Below are 13,672 nucleotides of genomic sequence, written 5' to 3' on the forward strand. Positions count from 1 at the left end.
AAAATCATGTAGAGAATATTGAGAATGTTGAATGACAGGGACTAGACAGTATGTAATAAGTAGGGGGAATAAAAAACAGCCTTCAAAATTATTGGTAGTATTTTCCAGAAAACTTCTTGTGAGATGTAAGATCCTCCAAGGCCCATAGCTTGTGAAATGCTTAGCTAATCAGAATTAAAGAACTCATGCATCACAGAACTTGTCTCCTTGGAGATTCATAGAACATAAGGTGGCTTGTGGTATTTCCCAAATTTCTTTGACCTTGAGATGTTTTCTCAAAACACTTGGGTTCCACAGGACATAGTATGGGAAGTGCTAGTGTATATATAGTTCAGCCTCCTTTTTTGTTTTTAATACCTCTCTGTGCTTTTGTGTGCAAATGTGTCTGATATGGGCTTGTAGATGTACAAAGGTTGTCTTAATCTTTTCTTTGCTTGTGATTGCATGTATAGGGAAATACCTCTTTAAATGAATTTTGCTGTTTATTGGAATAAGTGTTTTTGCTGTGGGAATACACTCCTGAGATGATGAATGAAGTGCTCTTGTTCTTAAGCAGAAAGCATGGTTCACTCCATTGAATTGGAGGGCAATGTTTTTAGACTAATGTAAATTATTTCCATTAAATTTTGAGTTGGAATTCTTTCTTTTCCTCTCTGCTTGCTTTTAGCATTTGTCAAACAGTTGTCACGAAGATGAGGTTTTACGCACTGATTTTATGCATTATCTGTGCCTCAGATCCCTTCCTATGACTTTTTTCCCCAAAAAATCCTCATGTTATAACAGTATTATTGAAGAGTTTGGTGTTTCTCATGGGATTGTAGAATTTATCATTGGGAAGATTTTTTTCTTTTAAAATAAATCACCTTTAAATGGTATTTTGATGCCACGAATGGTAAATTTTTAAAGTATGTTTTAACACCCCCGGTCAGGGTTGCTTTTTGCAATGATTTTTATTTCTCTACTTGTCTTACAGCAACTTTATAGAAAGAAGCCTGGTTTGGCCATCACGTTTGCAAAGCTGCCTCAAAATTTGGACAAAAACCGATACAAGGATGTGTTGCCTTGTGAGTATCCGCATGAATGCCTGCTTCACCCCCACACACTGAGATAACGTTTCCCTTTTTGAAACAGATTGTCTGGTATTCTGAAACGATTTTCAGTGTGTCTGTAAACACCACTGTTTTTATTTCAGCCATTGCAGACTGAACAGTTGGGGACTAGTGTTTATGCTAATGGAGTGGGAGCTGCAGATGGGGTAGGGAGCAGAGCTCTTGTTTACTGGGTGTGATAAAAATAACACTCAGAATAATCAGTAAATTTTTCTCTCCCCCACAGATGACACCACCCGGGTATTATTGCAGGGAAATGAAGATTATATTAACGCGAGTTATGTGAACGTAAGTTAGGAGGCTGGATAATGTGACAGAGCACCTCACTCATTGCAGCATGATAATGGCATGTGTAGTGCTTTGCCGCTGACCAAGTGCTTTCCTGTTCACTCCCTCATTTCAGCACCACAGCAGCCGTTGAGGAAAGGCAGAATAGTCTCATTTTACAGAGGACAAAACTAAGGTTCAGAGAGATTAAGTAATTTGAAAAGTCACAAAGCTAACAGAAGGTGAGACTAAAACTCAGATTCCGTGTCTCTGGCTCCCATTGTCCACACACCTTCTGTCCTCAACTGCTGACATTTAGGTGTTTTGTTTCATTGCCAGTGGTATTGTTTGTAACTTTCTGTGTTTTTCCCTGACATTATTATTGCACATCCCACCTAAAAATAAAAATAAAACCACCTCTGTGCATATAACCCAAAAAGAAAAGGTAAAAGATTTCACATACTGTGGGTAAAGCATTCATTTCACTCTGAAAATGCATCTTGGGTAACTTGGCCTCTCTGAACCTCAGTTTCTTCATCTAAACCAGATGTTGGTATACTTACTTTTTCCATAGAGGGCCAGTTAGTAAATATTTTGTTCTTTGCAAACCAAGAGGCAAAATGGAGAATATTCCTGAGGTACTTATATATCCACTTAAAATGCAACCGTGGAAATATTTTTTAAAAACTCTTAGCTTGCAAAGCCACAGTCAGATTTGGCCCTTAGGCCAGAGTTTGCCAATCCCTGATCTAAATGAACAAATGATTTTCCAAGTTTTCAAATGTTATCAAAATATCAAAGATGCCCTCTCAAAAAATATATATATATATATCAAGAGCTACCCTAACAAAAATGGATCTGATCCGTGATTCCACTTATTCCAAAACATCTGTGGGATTCATTGGCCCTCACTTCAGCATTCCTTATGTCTTGAAAGCAGAGCGTTAGAGTGAGTCGGGGGTGATAAGACCACACAGTCCAGTCTCTAACGAGTTCCCTGAGGGTTGGGAGAACTGAGACCAGGGCTGAGGACACCGTTAGCCCTAGCATCAACCAAACCATGAGACAGGCACCTCTGCTTACCTTCCCCACCTAAGGATGAGTGTCTCACAGCGCCACTGCAAAGCTCAGAAGGTTCTGAGTATTCTTTCACAGAAATGACTCAGCTCAGGAGAGCAGCAGTAAAAGCAGAGCCGGGCAGGAGAGGGCCACAGAGGGCAGCGTGGCCAACAGCTTAACATCCAACATTCATCAGCTCAAATGCTAACTAAGGTGATGGATGTGTTCATTAACTTGATTGTGGTACTCATTTCACAATGTATACATATATTAGATCATCATGTGTACACCTTAAATATATACAATTTTTATTTTATTTGTCAATTATACTTAAGTAGAACTGGGGAAAAAAAGATTGATCCAGTCAGTGACACATTACTGGCAGCCATGTAGAAAGCAAAGTGAAATAATAGTTGGTAGTATAAGTCTGTAGGGCTTATGCTTCCAAAGGGAAGTAACTAGATTTTAGTAGAAATCCCTGCATAGAGAAAGATTGAGCATGAGGATTGGTATGTGTTGCTGAAAATCCAGATACCCAATATCGATTATGTTTAGGATACAGAGGTGAAGGTCATTTAAACTCCTCTGCCATCTTGCAGGTACAATTCTTATGATAACCTCCTGTGTGTCATAAGAATTTTATCTTGAATATCTAATCTAGCATTATTGTCAAATATCTTTCAAGGGTTTTTTAATAGCTTTTTTTCTTCACTGTTTCTTATTGGTCATAAATTGATAGCAATCGTATTCTGGTATGTCAGTCACTAACTAGAAAAATTTAGGATCCTTGTGATAGTAACAGATTCTAATGCCTTAATAATTCTTGCCAGATGGAAATTCCTGCTGCTAACCTTGTGAACAAGTACATTGCTGCTCAGGGGCCCCTGCCGCATACCTGTGCTCAATTTTGGCAAGTCATCTGGGATCAGAAGTTATCACTCATTGTCATGTTGACGACTCTCACAGAGCGAGGGCGGGTAAGTGGCCTGATTTCCTTCCTGTTCATATGTGTGCATGTCACACATGCTCTGTGGAACATGAATCTCAGAGCTGGAAAGAGCCTCAAGTACTGCCAGTCCAGCCCCTACAGGGCCCAAAATCTTGTGTACAGACCTGCCAACAGGTACCTCAGTGATGGGAAGCTCAGCACTCCTGCCTGCTCCCTCGTCAAACTTGAGCTGAAGCATCAGACAGCCCCTCCCACTCCTGGCTTGGATCCTTTAGAAAAAGCCAGAAGGTCGTTCCTCTTGCCTTACCTCACCTTTGCCAGAACTCCTGTGTTGGCTGTGGCCTCACTCACCCTGGACATGTGTTTGTTCTAAGAAGGGTAGTATGGATGCCAGGTTCACAGTGGCCATGAAAAGTAGGAGAAATTACATCCTCTTTTAACCTCTGCTTGTATTGCAGTAAAACCCAATGCAGAAAGAGGTAAAATGGGCTTAATTAGGAGAGTGGTGGGGCCCATGCTGTGCTTGGCAGGGCATGCGTTTTCATAGGAACAGATCTCTGGTTATAGAACACAAGTCAGTGTGCAAGACATACCTGTATCATGAACTCTCTAACTTATGCATACATCTGGATATCTTTGTTATGAAATGTTTGTTCAGAAACACATCCTAAAATCAAATACAAATTAATTTTTAATGACCTGCTTTGAATGATCTGTGTGCCACTTCCTCCCAGACCTGTCCTTGTTACATAACTCAGAATGCCACACCAATCCATTGTAAAGACCAGAATATACAGAATTGGAATGGATAGTATGTTTCAGAGTAGTCTACATTGTCACCTGAAACAACAAAATAATTCCTACTAATCCTACAGCGCCCCACGGATTGCAAAGGACTTTTACATGTGTTGTTCCAGGTGAAGGGCCCCCCACTTCTGCCAGAACCCTTCCAGTGGCCATCCTGTGGGTGTTCAGCTTGGTCTTTTAAAAATTCCTCCTTACAAAGAGCTGAAATCCACATTGCTTTGAACCTCCACCACATGCTTCTCCCTCCTGAACGGCACAGAGGAAGTTACCCTCTCTTCTGTGCAATGCCCTTTCAGAGATCTGAGAATAATCTTAGACTCATAAACAGTTACAAGCTCAGCTTCCATTAAACATGTGGTCAGTGGAAATTGCCTTTGTCTTGATGTTGCTGTCAAGCCAGTTTCCCCTGTTTTGTCCTCATGCCTTTGACTCTTGAAACCTACGTAGAGCATGCAGTCCGGGCTCCGGAGCCAGATGACCAGTGTGCAAAACATGGTTTCACTTAACCTCGATGACGTGCAGCTTTTCTGTATATAAAATGGAGATAACAGTGCCTGCCTTGAAGGGCTTGGGAAGGTGGAGACGGTATATATACACAAAGCTTAACTGCGTGTTGCAAGGGTCCAGCCAGTGTTAGCTGTTGTCCATGTATGTCGTCATCACCAGCACAGGTGTCATCCAGCCATCAGGTCTGGCCGTTAACAGGGCTTTGGGGGGCTTTTTGGGCTTTCCTTCCATCATTCTCTGTGTCGTCTCTCACTCTTAGTTTCTGACCACTCACGATTTTAATCAGAATCTCTTCTCTTCACATAAGTCACTGTTAAAAAATGTAAAGGTCCTCAAGAGGCAATAGAAACTTCCTTCTGGAATGCTGTGAGTCAGAGGCATCAAGGGCACTCTTTGGGGAGCAGCTGTCAGTTCTCCCTGCTCTGCTCCCGGTCCCTGCCATTTCTCTATCCTGCCAACCCAGTTACCATGAGAGACTGTCACAGGCCGGAGAGGTCCATGGCATCACCTGATCTGGAAGCCTCATTTTTATCTATGTTTGATTTTTGTTTGTATTTTGGTTTTCTGTGTGTGTTTTTCTAATTTTGTTTTGAATAGGAACTGAAGTAAATGGGTCTTTTTTGAGCTCAGGGAACCCTGTCCTCTCTTTCTAGAGTTCTTGCATTTCCCATGGTCTGTGATGCAGTGGGTGAAAAGGCTGACCCCGGGACCAGGCTTCCTGAATTCAAATCCTGACTCTGTCCCTTCTTTCCTGTATGACTTAGGGAAGCTGCCAAGTAGAATAATAATAGAATCCATCTTGTGGGATAGGGGGAATCGAGTTAATACAGGTAGTTTTCTTGGCAGAGTGCTGGGCACACAACAGATATTATATAATGTTTGCTAGCAGTGGGAGGAGTTTGGGTACCACCTTAACAGTTGCTGGAACTCTGCTATATTTGTTTCACTGTAAAATTATTATATTTCTTTAAATTGACTTTTTTTTTTGCTTTAATAAGTTTCCTTTAAAAGTATATCTTAAGTGGAACTGTAATGCCACTTGCCGTAAATGAAGGTATGTGTAAAAAATACAGAGACCACAAAACAAAGTTATTGAATTCTAAATAAACACTGTGCCCTTCCAGGCTCTGAACCCAAAGCCTGCACATGCGTGTGGGTGCACACTCTCTCCCTCACTTACTCCGTCTCCCTCATAAAGAGAGTTAAAGTATTAGGGAGGAATGTTAAAGTCAAAATGAATCTGAAACCCAAATGAGAATTGTCCATAGCACATATGAAACAAAGTTGCTTTTCCCCCATCACGTAGTGGGTCTTTCTTGTTTAATCCAATGCTTTGCAGGCCCTGCTCTGGGCCATTCTGGTATTTTATAGATGATTGACATCAAGTTTATTGCCTTGTCATTTCCACAACCTTCCAGTCTTCTCATTTGAAAACTGGGCTGTATGCCTGCCCCTTCTGGGTACCTAGATGTGCCAGGTCTTCTCAGGAACTGTTCATGGTGGTGCCACTCTCCTCCCTTACAGCCTTTCAGTTCATGATGCAATTCCTTAGAGCCGACACTTGAACCTATTTGGGGCAGCTGGGTGTGGTCTCCTGACCTGCTCTGGGCTTCTGCTCCCCCTTTAACGTCGGCTCTGCCTTCCCAGCTATTAAGGCCACCTCCGTGGAGCACGGAGCTGCAACAGGCATGGGTGGTGACAGGTGGTTTGCCCTGGAGAGCAGCCCCTCTCTCCCCTGTCCTGCTCATTCTGCCTTCCTTCCAAGAGGCCATGCTTTCTCCAGCTGCTCCTACAGGGCCTGCCCTTCCTGCTCTGTCCTGATGACATCCCGCCCGCCCTCCCTTGTTGGTGTTCGCGCTGAACCTGAGTTCCTCAGGTCTTGTGGGAACAAGTGTGTTTCTTTGTTTCCCAGCCCTTTTTTCCTAATTGAGCGCATTCCATCGGGTTCCTGCCTTGGAGATTCCCATCGCCCATGAGTCAGCATTCCCTTCACCGTCGCTGGCCCTGGGAACTCACCCTCTTGCTTATCAACTGTTAGAAACCTGTTCTTCCGAAATCCAGGCTACATGTTTCCTCCCTCTCCTGTTACAAACTCTCAGCTGACCCCAGCTTTTATCCTGAGGTCCATTATCGGGTCCTCACCCCACCCACAGATGAGGAGTGAGGCACCCCAAGTGAGCAGCTCAGCCCCTCACTTCTGCCGAAAGAGGAAGTTTCAGTGTGTCCTGTGGCTGTCTTCCATGCCACGCATTTAGTAGAGTGGGACTCCCACGGGCTGTGTGGCCGGCTGGAGTCCCCTTTCGTGGCCTGTGCTGCCCAGAGAGTCTCTTCCAAGGCTTGTATCGTGGTCTGCAAGGTGCTCCCGTGGCAGGATGGCTTTCATTACTCCCTTTTTTTAATGTTTTTTGTTATGTTCTCCCTTCAGGTTCATGGGTTTCTTAGTAGAGGAGACAGAACTACAGTTTTTCTATTGAAAAAGTTACTCCCCCACACCCTTCAAGGGTGTTTCTTTTAGCAGAAAAATTGTTTTTTACCTCTATATATGTCCCACTTCCTGTAAGACGGGTGTGGTCTTAACATCCATTGATTGACCCTCAGAGCCTCAGTTTTACTCATATGCAAAATAGAGACAATAATAGCACCTATCTCATAGAGTTGTTTTGAGGCCAAGACAAAATGATGTCCATAAAAAGCCCCATTTAGTGCTTAGCATATACTGTCCCAAAACTCACGGCTTCAGCACCTGAACTGCATTAATGTGGAAAATGAGGCTCAAAGAAGGTAAGTAACTTATCCAGGATCACACAACTGGTTAGTGGAGCATATTAACCAGGACTGAAACTCCGGCTTTCCACAGGTGCTTGCTCTTTCCATGGACTCCCATGGGTTTGAGATCAAATAGATATAATCTGAATTTGAGCAAGGGGTAGAGGGTCCAGTTCCGGTCAAATTCAGTGGGAGTCTTTGGAAATAGATTTGTATCCCTGCCTTGTATGGGTGGATCGACTTTCAAGAATATCTTCCCGTCACTTGTGCTGTGGGCAAGGACCCTGGGTGCCTGCAGCAGATACCTGCAGAATCCGAGGAGAGGCCGACGTTGGCCGGGGGCTGTCAGCCCTGCCTCGAGTTCTGTGGACAGTAACCCTTTCGTGTCTAAAAGAAGTTGGGAAATGACCACTAACCAAAATTACCCATATTTAGGGTTTACAAATAAATTCTTAACTCCGACTTTCCAACAGCCTGCTTTAATTTCAAATATTCACTGTGATGTTTGAAAATAGGAGAAGTGGTTTCCACACACATTACATGTGTCTGTTGATCCATACCCCCTTTCAGATGTAAACATATAATTTTTACAAAAGTTGATGCAACAGTAAGCTTAGACTAAAAGAAATTAATTATTAGTCAGAATTTGACTGATGGAACTTTGATGAGCTGGATAGGTTGGCCTTGAATTTTGCTTCAAAGCCAGAAATAAGAGCTAAGACAGCTATGGAACAAACTTTAGGATTTGGAAGGGGGAATGAAAAAGAAAAGGGTGGGGAGAGGGAGAAGCAGTGGGATCAGCACATCAGCCTGCACACCTTGCACTGGGGCAGGTTGCTAACTTCCTCTGAGCCTGTGTTCCTTGTCTGCTGTCCGGGGAGTGTTTCAGCTCTGTATGAGTCATGTATGAGATGCCGCTCAAATGCAAAGGAATGTTCATGTCAGTTTGGGCATTTCTTTCGTCTGGCTTTCTGTGGACTCTGATCCCCCTTCCTCAAGTTGGTGTGGAGCCCATAGCAACAGTGGTGATAGCAGCCACCGCTGACCTGGCCCCCCAACAGTCAGCCCAGGAAGCAGATGTTTTCCCAGTCTTTTGGGCAAAAAATATAAAAATCAGGTTGAGCAGCATATTCAAAGCTATGTGGCTTACAAGGGGAGGAGACTGTGATTCCAGCAGAGTTCTGCTGACTCCCAAACGTATGCTCTTAACCTCCCTGCCTGAGGCCTCCCACCCCACGTGGGTCAGGGTGGATGATGATGGAGGGATGAGGTAGAACAGGGCTGTTGAGAGCAGAGAAGAGGCCTGAGGGACTAGAGTGGGCTTCAGTGGGGGCGGAAGGGGTCGCTTCTAAGGCACGGCCGCATGTCTGAGGCCTCTCCTGTCCCAGCAGTTGGACCCTGGTGATGAAGAAGAAATCTCTGCACTCGTCCTCCAGGCTCCAGCCCCAGGCTGGTTTGAGCTGTGGCCTGGCCCCCGACAGGCTGACCCTCACCCCACGCTTCAGAAGAGGCAGAGAGGTTCCTCTCCCCACTTCAGATAGCAGATGCAGACCAGCCTCGCCAGTTCCTTTGCTCCCAGCAGCTCCTGGGGTACCTGTCATGAGTGAGAGGGCTCTGGCCAGACACCCCACCCGTCTGTGCAGTTAGCTGCTTGGGTGCCCACCCTCACAGTGGGGTCACCTCATACTCGGTGGTTTCCTTGCAGACCAAATGTCACCAGTACTGGCCTGACCCTCCCGACGTCATGGAACACGGCAGCTTTCACATCCGTTGCCAGTCAGAGGATTGCACCATCGCTTACGTGTTCCGAGAGATGCTGGTCACGAACACTGAGGTGAGCAGCCCCCACACAGTGAGTGGCCCAGGGGAGGGCATAGTTCAGAGGCAGATGCTGAATGAGCAGCCACTGTGGGCCTTGATAAAGCCATACTTCCAGGTGTGCTCACCGGGTGAGCATTTCACTAAGCATACAAGGACCAGCACCCACATTCACAGCAGCACTATTCACAATAGCCAGCAGGTGAAACAGCCAAGTGTCCATTGACAGATGAATGAATGAACAAAATGCGGTATTTTCGTACAGTGGAATACTGTTCAGCCTTAAAAATTCTGACCTGTGCTACAACAAGGATGAACTTTCAAGACATTATACTTAGTGAAATAAGCTAGTCACAAAAGGGCAAATATCATAGGACTGCACTTACATGAAGTACCTGGAGTTGTCAAATTCCTGGAGACAGAAAGTAGAAAGATGTTTGCCAGGAACCAGGGGTGGGAATGAAGTGTCAGTGCTGAGTGGATACAGTTTCCATTTGGGAAGATGCAGAAGTTCTGGAGATGGGTGGTGGTGATGGGTGCACACGCTGTGAGGGGACGCCATGCCACTGAACTGTACACACAGTAGTCAAAATGGTAAACTTCATGTATGTACATTCTGCCCCATTAAAAAAAGCCAAGGTGCGTGGCCCTAATGGCACATACCATTGGAGCGAATGGGAAGAAATCACTGCAGGTTTAGCAGTGGTGAGGAAGCTTCCCATGGGAGGTGGCCTGAGTTGAGCCCTACAGGGTGGGGGTCTGGGCGGGAGGGTGGGAGTTGACAGGGGCCACCGCAGGGCTGTGCACAGTGGGCAGAAGCATCAGGAGATAAGACCACTGTGGCTGGCGGTCAGGGCCAGAACCCTCCTGCCCGCCGTCCGGACAGACTCAGCAAGGCCACGTTGCATCTTGCACAGACCCGGGAAGAGCACACCGTGACCCATCTCCAGTATGTGGCCTGGCCCGACCACGGCGTTCCCGACGACTCCTCAGACTTCCTGGAATTTGTAAACTATGTGCGGTCCCTGAGAGTGGATGGTGAACCCGTCTTGGTTCACTGCAGGTACTGGGGCTTATTGCTGCTACTGTTTTAGTACTTATACTCCTTGGGGACAGGCCTGGAGGAAGTAGGCAGACATGAGGCCCACTGGTCCCATAGCGCCACTGTTTGCTTTACAAGGTTCTGTTTACTTTTCTTCACTATTTCAAAAGATTTGGAATTTTGAGAAAGGATCAGCTCCTGAATGTAGCATAGAACTGAAGAAGCAAACCCCCACCTCAGCTTTCTCTCTGTCCCTGAGTTGACCAACCTTCACAATAGACGTGAATAAGGTAGAGGGTGGGGCTTGCACTTAAAGGTGGGTTTCTTTCTGCGGGTTCTTAAGCCTCTCGCCTCAGAGTATATGAGAGGCTTTTCCAGCCTGTTTGCGAGCCAACGGCAGTATGTTCTGTATCCTTGAAGGTAAGGGGAGGGGAGCTCCGTCTGAGTAAATGTGGGAACTGGCAAGGAGTTAAGCTGGGCTGTGTGGAACAGTGCCTGACCAAATCCCAAGTCTCTGCTCCTCTCCCCCAGTGCTGGAATAGGTCGAACCGGTGTGTTGGTCACCATGGAAACAGCCATATGCCTAATTGAGAGAAACCTTCCCGTTTACCCACTGGATGTTGTCCGAAAAATGCGAGACCAGCGCGCCATGATGGTGCAGACATCAGTGAGTGGAAATTCACTAAAAAAAATAGTCACAATGACTAACACTTCCTGAGCACTTGCCCTGGGCCAGGTTTTCACAAATGGCTTTGCAGGCCAAGAGACCGGGACTTAAGGGGGTTGAGTTCCTTGCCCAAGGTCACAGAGCCTATTAGGGGCTGAGCGACTCCAAAGCCCACCCCAGTGTGGCCTCTGCCTTTCACTGCCCTCCGCCTCTGTTGCTTCCATGACTTGTTTCCTGCCAGCCATGCAGCCCATCTACGTTGTCCAGCCATTGGCCCATCTCTTGTCTTAGGTTTTTAATTTAAAGGACCATATCCTGCAGAGCATCTTTCAGTGGCTCTCCTCCTGAAGACAGAATCCCAATTCTTTACCTTAGTACAAGGTCCCCCCACAGTCAGGTCCCCCTATGCAGCCTCTCCTCCCACGCCCAGGAGGTCCAGGCCAGGACCACGAGCCCTAACTACACCTCTCGGGATGGGCTGTCCTTGTCAGAGCCTCCGCGCTTGTGCATACACTTGGAATGGCCACCCTGCAGTGACCTCTGCCCCTTCCCTGACTGCCCCAGACTGCCGGTTCCTCCCTCTGCTGTGTTTCCATGACACTCGCCCATCCCTCTCTGGCAGCAGCCCCTACCCCTCCTCATGTGAATAATGGGCTTACTGTGTGTCCTCTCCACTGTTTCCCTGGCCTGTAGTGTGGGGGTCCAGCCTGCTCCAGAGCTGGAGCTCAGGGTGTGTATGCATGACGTGACAGAATCACTGCGGACGCGGAGGGCTGCAGCGTTACGGAGCTGCTGGTGGCCTTGACGGCTTGCTTTTCTTTTCCAGAGCCAGTACAAGTTTGTGTGTGAAGCGATTCTTCGTGTTTATGAAGAAGGCTTAGTCCAAATGCTGGATCCCAGTTAAGACAACTGTGAAAACGTTCATTTCTCTTTCCCAAGGCATCCTCCTTAAGGACAGACCTCTGGAAGCAGCAAGAGGAATCTATAGGCTGTGGGAAAGGAATGAGCACATTTGAACACTGGCACTTTAAAATCTATAGAAAAAGTATCATGTACATAGGAACTGTGTAGATACGCATGCCCCTAGAACATCATTTAGGCCCACTATTCCTCTGGAGAGACATAAGCAAAGGGGGATCAGTTTGTGCCTGTCCTAATGCCTTCCTCTCTAGACATCCCCATGTTCCTATAAACCATCCTTAGGCAGTCGAGAGGGGACACCAGTGGTGCTGTTGCCTCCCAGGAACAGTGTGGCTGTTTAGAGTTACCTGGATGTTTTGTGTGTATAAGACTTTAAGGGCCAAGTTTCTGTGCTTGGAGGCGGAGCTGGAACAATCAGGGTTCACCCACCCCAATGTCAAGGAAACCCTGGTGACTGCTGCACAGCAGGGCGGTGGAATTTCAGGCTGAAGGATGAGCAGTACCTTTTTTGCCCTCCCTGCCTCCCTCCCATCTCCCTGCCACGTCCAAGATTTGTGTTTCTGAGAATTATGTCCACAGGGCCCCGCTTTCTCCTTGCATCAATGATCTCTTCAGGTTCCCATGCAGCGCCCGAACCGGATCAGTGAGGTAGGTTCAGGCAAAGTTGCAGTTGAGACTCTGAGGACAGGAACTCCTATGTCGTCTCGTCATCTGTGCGTTAGTTTTCAGAGCAAGTGCTTACCTCTTGCTGTGCATTCAGCACCTAAGACTGGAATTATCAACTACTGAATCTACTATGTGGATTGCTGCTATTTCAAGCTATTACACTTGAAACATTATGATTTTCCTGAGGGGAGATGGGCTGTCATCTAAAAATTTAGAGTCTTTGGCCCTTCTGGGGAAAGATATGCTCGTCTTTTTCCCATTAAACCATGGGAAACCCGGCTTCTGGAGGGTTGTCCCTGGATGTGTGTGGATATGTGTGTGTGCCCGTGGGTGAGTGTTCTCAGGACTCCTAACTTGATTCAAATTACTGTTGGATTTATATAAAGAATGAGTCTCTGTATAGAAGAACAAATGTGTGCATTCACCCTCAGTTAAAATGGTCTCCATTTCATTTCAAAGGAGAGGATCAGACTATCTGAATATAAACACAACTTGATGTTAATTTATTCTAAGTACACCATGATTTTGATTGTCCTAAAGAATTCTGCCTTTGTTAATACTGTGTTAAATTTTTTAAAAATTTGTGACAGGATTGTAGCAAATTATTATTTAAGGAAAATAAATTACGTAAAAATTTTAATGTGGTATTTTTAAATAGCGGTTTTTCCTCCAGCAGAGGAAGCTAAGCCAGTTTCTTAAGAGGATTTATAGAAAAAGGATGCTTTTATATTAAGGTACACAGAAGTGAAGCCATTTTGAGTACTGACCCGATTTCAAGATTAGATCTGTACTGTGGGAGCCTGGTTTCTAAAGGATCTTTATCTCCAGGTCTAACATATTTACTTGTGTACTTTCCATCTTTTCCCCGAAGGTATTTTCCTGCTAAGTGACACGGATGGGAGGGAGACGTTACACAGTACAGTAACCCCATCCATGTGGGCATAGTGCTGGGGTAGCGCAATGAGCCAGGAGAGTTTGGAGCTAAGTGGTAGGAGGTTAGGTTCAGTGACTAGCTCTAGGCCAACTCACGCAGCAATGCTACCTCGGTTCCCTCATCTCTAAAATAGGAAACATTTTTTTTTAATTAAAAAATA

General features: G+C 45.8%; 1 protein-coding gene across 9 annotated transcripts in view; it reads left to right on the top strand.

Moving 5' to 3' along the window:
* The window catches only part of PTPN3 (protein tyrosine phosphatase non-receptor type 3), a 118,792-nt gene extending 105,574 nt beyond the window's left edge, over positions 1–13,218 (top strand). For all 9 annotated transcript variants that reach the window (XM_017667751.3, XM_037027357.2, XM_073226400.1 and 6 more), the window contains 7 exons: positions 974–1,064; positions 1,336–1,397; positions 3,266–3,412; positions 9,170–9,298; positions 10,200–10,345; positions 10,856–10,991; positions 11,818–13,218. In XM_017667751.3, the coding sequence (XP_017523240.2) occupies positions 974–1,064; positions 1,336–1,397; positions 3,266–3,412; positions 9,170–9,298; positions 10,200–10,345; positions 10,856–10,991; positions 11,818–11,895 (789 nt within the window). In that variant the 3' untranslated portion in view covers positions 11,896–13,218. The remainder of the gene's footprint in view (positions 1–973; positions 1,065–1,335; positions 1,398–3,265; positions 3,413–9,169; positions 9,299–10,199; positions 10,346–10,855; positions 10,992–11,817) is intronic.
* Positions 13,219–13,672: the final 454 nt, after the last annotated feature.

Source organism: Manis javanica, chromosome 2, assembly GCF_040802235.1.
Source record: "Manis javanica isolate MJ-LG chromosome 2, MJ_LKY, whole genome shotgun sequence".
NCBI classification, from domain to species: Eukaryota; Metazoa; Chordata; class Mammalia; order Pholidota; family Manidae; genus Manis; species Manis javanica.